Source organism: Colletotrichum spaethianum (genome assembly GCF_022836535.1).
Source record: "Colletotrichum spaethianum MAFF 239500 DNA, contig11, whole genome shotgun sequence".
NCBI lineage: Eukaryota > Fungi > Ascomycota > Sordariomycetes > Glomerellales > Glomerellaceae > Colletotrichum > Colletotrichum spaethianum.
In genome coordinates this window covers 159,271-167,527 of record NW_026054781.1, presented here as the reverse complement: position 1 = coordinate 167,527, position 8,257 = coordinate 159,271, and the positions used below count along the sequence as shown (strand labels likewise).

Sequence of the window (8,257 nt, the reverse complement as noted above, 5' to 3'; positions counted from 1 at the left end):
AGTACATCCTGAATGGTATCGACTCTAAGTCAGACGTTGGCTTTTTTAGCTACGATTGCAGCACCGCGAAACAAGAGCTGTCCAGAGCCTGTCTAGGATTCTTTATATCCACTCCAGTCTGCATTGATATTGATACTTCCTTCGACGACGCTCTGGTTCTGAATCACGTCGTTGAGCGATTCATCAAACAGCGCTTCTACCTGCGTGCAGTTACTCAAATCTGCGGCCGCCTAGCTCCGGAAGCTTATGGGTCTCTCGAATTCAGGAAACATGCCGAAGAGAGCCCCGTCTTTGAGAAGTTTCGTTCAATATTCGGACCAAAAAAAAGGAATGACTTTTGTCGAACTTGTTATTGGTTCTTTTTTCGAAGAGCGCGAGCTAGATGTCCGTGCATTTTCCCAAGACCGACTCTGGGCTAGTAGGCGATTGAGGAATGGCAGCCTCGAGGACCAAATACAAGTTCTAACACGAACTCTCATAGCTCCAGGAACTACTCCACTGTAACTTGCAGCAGCTTTAGGCCGGCCGAAACTTTGTCAGTCTCTGTACCAATATGATACCAACATTGAAAGCCAGAGCCTAGAGGATTGTCTACACTATGTTTTCGGCACGATGGAACTTTTTCTACAACAAAATACTTTCGGTTATTTTACAAACCCCGATGTTGGGTACCGGTATCAAGCGAGTGAATCGATGGAAAGGAAGATTCTCAAGGAAGAGGCGGCCAACTTTTTCCTTAAGCTGTATACCCAACGAAACAAACCCGGTTCTGTGCGAGCCGAGCGACTGCAACTTAAGCGGTTCAGGAACAACATACTGCTACACTTTGCTGTTATGCACCATGATGTAGGGGTTGTAAAAGTGCTGCTGTCAAAGGGTGCTGACCCCAGGGCAGAAAACGATCAAAGAATAACGCCTTCATTCTACGCAGAACTGCTGGACTTCACCGTCGTAAGCGAGCTATTGGCCGAAAAGATATCGTTGGGGAGTAATCAATCGACTGCAAAGACGAGTATCATGTTCTTAAAGAAACCGAGACCGACACTATCACACCACACAGTCAAGGATACTCATTTTTTACAATGTCACTTTAAACAGTCAGCGGAGTCGCTTGACGAGGCTATCAGGAGTGGCGACAAGCAGTTAGTCACCAGTCTGATCAATATAGGTGTGTCGGTAGACGTAGAGTTACCGGGTTGCCGTGGGTGCTCAGTAACTCCTCTGATTCGTTCTTTATGCTGTGGCAAAAGGGGCATCCTCTCTCTGCTCGTTATCAATGGTGCAAGATTAGATTGTTCTTTCTGCGACGATATTCCTCCAGAATTGCAAAATGTGGTCTCGATGGCCATTGCATACGATCTAGGGAAGGAGTGCTTGGAGTTAGTGCTTGAAGCCTCACTTCCACAACAGTTTCTTTGGATGGAATCAGGCGTCAACCCGTGCCATGTAGCAGCTCCTTATCAGAGCGCTGGCGCACTCTACATTCTGTTAACCCATCTCGAAAGTCATCGGGAGAATTACCAGCAAGTGATAATTCAAGTTATCCCTACATGGCCCGCGACTTTAGCCACACATCGAGTACCTGGAGTGGCAACACTAAACATTTTGAGAGCCTAGCACTAACCCTGGCTGGCAGGAGATTCATGTATATGGTAACCCGAACCTCGGAACTTAGATCACACACGATGATTACACCAGCCGACGTTATCAACAGACGGAGCGCAATTCCGCTTCAAGCGTACGTTCTTAGGAGCACCTTTGCATTATACAGTTGCTTCGAACGATTTACAATCCGTGAAGATTTTACTTTCTCATGGAGCAGATGTCAATGTGCTTAATGATTTGCAGAGGTCGCCACTGATGATAGCCGTTGAAAGGAGCTCGCTCGTGCTCATCAAAGCGCTACTAGAAGCGGGTGCAGATACGCATACCCGCAATTGTTTAAAGAGGACAGCTCTCATGTTAGCGGCCCAACACGCCAATATGGTTTTGATCGATACTTTGAATTGCGACGATTCTGTATTGAATGTGACTGACGAACTTGGGCGAATGGCGCTACACTTTGCTGTGAAGAACAGCCACTTGGCAGTCAAAACTTTCATTCACTTCGTTGGTAGAGGATTGTCTCCTTCACATCATTATCCAAGGCGACTATCCGCTATTACTTACGCTTTTAAGGAAGCACCTGAGGATCCGAACCTCCTGGCCTTTATTCTCAATTCTGGATTGCTGTCCATGGTCGATGAGTCGGATCCCTGCAACCCCCTATCTTGCGTTACTCGGTTCCAAGGATCTATTTTCTTGGTAAGATCATTGCGCTTTTTGAAGAAACACCAAAAGATTAAAGATTTTGTTGATCGGGAGACGGACTACGATTTCAGTCCCCTCTGCATTGCCGCTATGAATGATATCGTAGAAGGTCTGGATCAGCTCCTCCAATTTGGAGCTAGGGTAGACAAAGAAGGCTGTCTATACGGGAGTCCACTCATGGCAGCGAGCACATTTGGCAGACTCGAATCTTTGAAACAGCTTGTCCGCAGCGGGGCCTCCATTTCATATACAAACGATCAAGGGGTATACCGTAACGCTTTCCAAGCCGGACTTCATCATCAGCGCATCAGAGACTGGTTTCTGTTTGGAAGATTCCTAGATCAACGAAAATTGACCTCTTGTTTACATTGGGAAGGCCAGATTTCCTAGATCAAACACTGGAGCGGACCTTTTAGAGTAGAATGGAAGCTGACAAGGAGAAACAAGCGATGCATGAACGAATCTGTGCTCGACCATCTGGGCACGATACAACGCCTCAAAACTTGGGCAGAAGGCCGCGTTTTGGTCTCATCCCTTCCATAGATTGAATTTGTAATTCGTTTAAATCGCCGGGTCATATAGCCGACCGCCAGACATTCCTATTCATCGTCTGAACGATCAAGAAGCTGTGAAAACCATCAAAGTCAATTCAGAGTATTCAACTTGAGACAAAACAACTACGAGGCATGGCAACCTTGAGCCCAGGATCAACAGCAAGCACCCTGGAACCGTATAGATCAGCAATATCGACTCCTCAATGGCCATCCAGCTCAGCGTGTTTTTATCAAGTTCTGTATGGCACCCAACATCCCCGCAGTTTGGGTCAGATCTGGCGAGACTGGCAATAGAATTTGTTTGGAAGTGATTACGAGAAAGATGTGGGAGAAGGACATTGAGAATAATCACTTGTCCAGTAATACGCCTCTATACACTCTCCAGGATACAAAAGGATGCAAGTGAGTCAAAAGCCCTCCAACGTATGTAGAAAGCGCATACAGTTAATAAATGTAAGATGCCCGAGAGTTAACCCATGATGACCAAAAGACTGGTGGAACCACGATTTGCTTCGTTCCAACCAAGAACTCGTAATGCATGTGAGATACGACCCTAAGCTTGTGGTTTTCTGTATGCAATGGCTGATTAGGAATTTTACTGCAGAAGAAGCAACTCCAAAAGGGTACTATAGCAGGAGCATCCGCCTTCTCCCTTCAAAGCAAGGACTTCAACACATATTTGCACACAATGGCCGTTCAGCTGCATCGGTACAAGTCCGAACTTCATCGCATGGCGGTCATCATGTGCGAACTTCAACCTGACAAGTTGGGTGTTGTTGATAAATCTGGAATCAGTGAAAGCAATATATAGCCCAGGATAGTCTCAAGATCGATCACCTTGTGTCACAACTGAACGCTATCAGCAACTTCTCTGATGAGCTCGAAACAAATGTTCAACACATATTGGCCTTGGTAGCTTTTTGCCTTTTTTTCTTTTAGATAACGGCAAGCTGGCTTCAATTGTATTTTGACATAGCTCGTCAAACAAATCCAAGTAACGAACGGTCGAACCTTGCAGGCAATCCTTATGGCAGCACAAAAAGACAACAAACCGCCACAAAGAAAAAAAATTCAATCTCATGATCTTTCTAAAAGTATCGAGAGCGACAATATCACTATGAAACGGTAGGGGAACCCAAAAGAGAGTTCCCAAAATATGAGGCCATCGTGACTGATGAAGACTCCGGCTCTAGTTCGGATCTGGGCAATTCTAACCGTTGCATTCAAAATGCTCGCATCTTTAGTCTTTATTCATATGATCCGTGGCCGAACGAGAAATTTGCCGCCGATAAGGCGTACACAGAATGGTGAAGAGGCTGGTGAAGGGGAGACATACATACTACTTTCCAGTCAGTTGGCGCCAACTGCCATAGCAAGACCATCTTGCGATCATCGACCTCATCTTAAGGGGATGTCAATATTGGAAAGAATGTCATGTAAATGAATATATGGATTACATATGATAACATCTCTTGAATAACGCCTCCAATGATGTCCTTGATCAGCTGCGACTACTACCACTCCCTGGAATCAATATTCGAAGCTTCTTCGGGTCGTCACCTCACCCTCTGACCAATGGGGTGAGCTGGGCGAGACAAGGGTGATCCTAGGTGATCTACCCAAAACTTGGAACCTGCGAACCAAGACTCCTAGCTGTCATACAAAATAAGGTTTAGCTACGGGTTTTATATATATCGGACAGTCCCAAGCGGACTGGCGGAGTTCCCGACAAGAGAAGGGGTTAGAAAAGTCAGGTATAACTGAAATGATTTTCATAATATACCACTTCCTGCTAGTTCATAATAAAAAATAAGTTAAGACGACATGTGACAGGCCCCCGGCAAGAGACAATAGATAGAGTTCAAATGGCGATGTACACATCTAATAACCCCCGCTCAGGTAAGTCACGGTGCTAAGGAACATACACGCACACACATCTAATCAATTAAACCAAGGATTATCCACGTACTGTGTCAAAGTTAGCCTTGATAGACACGCTAGGTAAATGGCAGAGCATACGTGATATGCATACATGACGATTTAGGTGTTAATCAATTCCAGGAGGACCTCAGCCGAGCGCGCCGAGACTGCCGTCAATAGGTAGCCTAGCACAACAAGTTGCCAAAATTAGCAGCATGGCAGATTAACTGGCACATCGAATAGACCAACCTCACCCAGGCCATCGGTTCGTGAAGTCCGCCATGACCAAATACTTAAATATGCAATCATGGGCTGAGCTCTCAGACACTATGTGCTCTCTATGTTTAGGCAACGCTCGACATTCATTCCTTTCGTTTCTTCTGTCGCTTCTTCATACATTTCTCTCGCTTCTTCTACGTAACCCAATTTCGTTAGTCAAAAATGATGTTCGACATCCGACAATCTTTACTGCTCAGCTTGACCTTACAGTCGCTCTCTGCGGGAGCTGCCCATTTTCCAGAAGAGCCCTACATCAATGCTGCTCTACTTCCGAGACGGCAGATGCCAGTGAAGAACGGCACCTCGTTAGTCATACCCTCTTCTAGTCGTCGCTCTTCTCTTCCCGTTTCAACAAACATTCATTCTGTGACTCTGGTATCAAGTCCTGTTTCTTCTGCGCTGCCGACCATATCGGCGCCTATCACGAAGCCTCCGGTTTCATCAGCAGCACCAACATCAACCGCTCCGCCAGCTACAACAACAGTAAGCAATGGCGACACAATCGTCGTTGCCGCTGGTGTAGTAGTAGTAGGAGGTGTCGGAGGTGGCTCCTTTACTGTGGCAGGCTCGTCGGCAGGCCCTGTTGCAGTCGCGGCCGGCACGACCGTGACGGCCGGCTCTTCGCAAGGCGACAACCCGAATGACCCGGACAACAAACCACCCAGCTCCGCGCCAGATGCTTCCTCCAGTTCTGCTACCTTAAGCTCGACCTCTGAAGCTCCTACTAGTACCTCGAGCGTGTTGCCGACCGAGACCCCCAAGGCGTGCATAATCTTCTGCAAAGACGGAGCCACAACTCAAGAGAGAACTGACTTCGTAGCGCTCCTCGACAAAGAGATCGGTAAGAGCAACTACCGCAAGACGGAGGACTCGGTGGTGTTGTTTGCCACCGCCAACATCACAGCATCACAAAACTCAACACTCAGCAAGGACCCCACGGTACGTAGGAGTGCTTCTCTTGACCATGTGACCCTTCACGTTTCGCCATAACTTTAGCTGATGGCTTCTTCAGGTTGGAGACGTAGAGCTCGATGAGCTGTATGATACCAATGCCGGGACATCCCAGCTCGTTCCGAACAGCAAGCGCGACCAAGATGTCCACGAGAAGTGGTGGATGGAGTCGCTTAATAAGCTTGGAAAGATCAAGAAGCGCGCCGTGGTCAAGCAAAGCAATGCCCCGACGGAACTTGTCATGTTTTCGCAGCCTCCTTTGGTGGACATCAAAGCACTCACTAGTTATTCCTACGATGACAGTGCGGGAGCTGGCATCACCGTTTACGTACTGGACAGCGGATACTATACGAAGAACAGCGTAAGTGGACAAACGCTACCATCATTGTGCAGCTGCTGATCAAATCTGTTCAATAGGAGTACACTGGCATGGCTGTGAAGCCACGCTGGATCTTTGCTGGCAGCCAAGCAGACAAGTCAGTCGAAGAGGACAATGATTCTGATGGTCACGGCAGTTGTGCTGGGTCAAAAGTAAATGGGCCCACGTATGGAGTTGCCAAGAAGGCCGATCTCGTGATTGTAAAAACCGGAATGTCTTCCGGTGACACCCTCGACGGCCTCAGCCAGATTTTAACGGATGTGAGGGATAAAAAGCTGCAGAACAAGGCTGTTGTGAACTTTTCACGCTCAAGTAAGTCTTCTGCCTATACTAAGGGAACAGGAGGTGGCCGGTATTCGGGTTGACATTTGCTGACGACCCTACCATCAGTTGACAACCCCAATAACTACAACAAGAAGCAACTACAAAACTATGTCAACGCGCTGATCAAGGAAGACGTCGTCTTCATTGTTGCATCGGGAAACGATGAGTCAAAGGAAGTCGAGGTAAGTGCTAAGCTCATAGCGTCCATTTCGCCGTGCACTAATATTACGGATGTAACAGGAAGGAAAGGCAACGGCGAGGGACATCGACGCCTGGCCAGCAATGTTTGCAGCCGATGGTGTACCAATCATCAACGTTGGAGCTACTGACATCACCGGCAAGAACGCCTCGTTCTCTCAGGGAGGCCCCTTGTGTCACGTAATGGCACCGGGTGAACAGATTCAGTGCGCTGCCAACTCGTACTTCTTTAACACTCAAAGGCAAGACGGCACGTCTTTCGGTCAGTTAAGCCCTCAAACTCAGGTTATAGCCGTTGGGGGTGAAAGCTTTTGTTGACAACATGTACATAGCGGCCCCCTCTGTTGCTGGTCTTGCGGCTTATCTCCTCGCTCTGGGAGAGTACCCTGAGCTATATCAGACGGGTAAGGTGGCAGCAAACATGAGAGATCTTCTCGTTTCCATGGCGTACCAGCGTGTGCCAGACGGTGGGCAGGTTGTATTCAACGGCCAAGGAGCTGTCTGTTCCCGCCCCAATAGTGCCAAGTTTAGAAGACAAGACCTTAGCGGGGAGGCCTGCTCAGCCGTCGCATCCACGACAACGATTCCTCCCGCATCCACGACTGCTTCTCCTCCGACTGTTTCTCCTGCTACCCCCAGTGAGCCAGCAGCCACAACATCCGCGCCGCCTCCGCCTCCCCTGCCCCGAAGACCTTGTTCTCACTAGACGAGAGTGTCAGTGCTGGTACCAAGTCGTGTTTCCCTACAGCAGATTTCACTGCATCAGCCGGAACGACGTATGGCTTCTCATTCAACGTGGATGCCAACCTTTTGGTGAGCATCGAGACGGGTTCTTCAGATGAAGGATACCACCAGTCGATGGGTTCATGGACGGGCACTTTCTACGCTGACTCGAGCTCCTCCCTCTCGATATGTGGACAAAGCTCAGGTGGTGCCTTGCCCTTGAACTTCACCATCACTGAAGCGCCGTCAGAGGCTGTGAAGGCACCTGCCGGCAAGGAAGCGTTAAACATGAACGAGAACCTCACCGCCGGGGCAACTTCATGCTTCCCAACAACCAATCTCAACATCCAGCAGGGAAATTACGGCTTCTCGTATACCACGTCTGATGGGATTGTCATTCAAATCGGCGATGACAGTTCCGGGCCCAAGTACTTCTCCGGAAACAAGGCGTCGGGCGCCGGTCTGATGTACATTGACTTTTCAGGAGGTACTATTTCGGTCTGCGCGACAAACAATGGTGGCGAAGGAGCAGTTCTTTCTTTGAGTATCACGCAGTGATTGGCAACTCTTACCAGCAGCCTGGGCTGACAACTGTGGAAAGAATCACTGGCAAGGCGCT

At 48.3% G+C, this 8,257-nt stretch overlaps 1 protein-coding gene across 1 annotated transcript; it reads left to right on the top strand.

Annotated features, from left to right (window-relative positions):
• Positions 1-5,225: 5,225 nt before the first annotated feature.
• ColSpa_04976 (alkaline proteinase) lies at positions 5,226-7,233 on the top strand (the record flags this gene model as incomplete). The annotated part of the gene is made up of 6 exons (XM_049271188.1): positions 5,226-5,391; positions 5,548-6,002; positions 6,076-6,375; positions 6,432-6,705; positions 6,784-6,899; positions 6,958-7,233. The coding sequence occupies 6 exons, from the start codon at positions 5,226-5,228 to the stop codon at positions 7,231-7,233; spliced, it is 1,587 nt and encodes a 528-aa protein (XP_049127145.1).
• Positions 7,234-8,257: the final 1,024 nt, after the last annotated feature.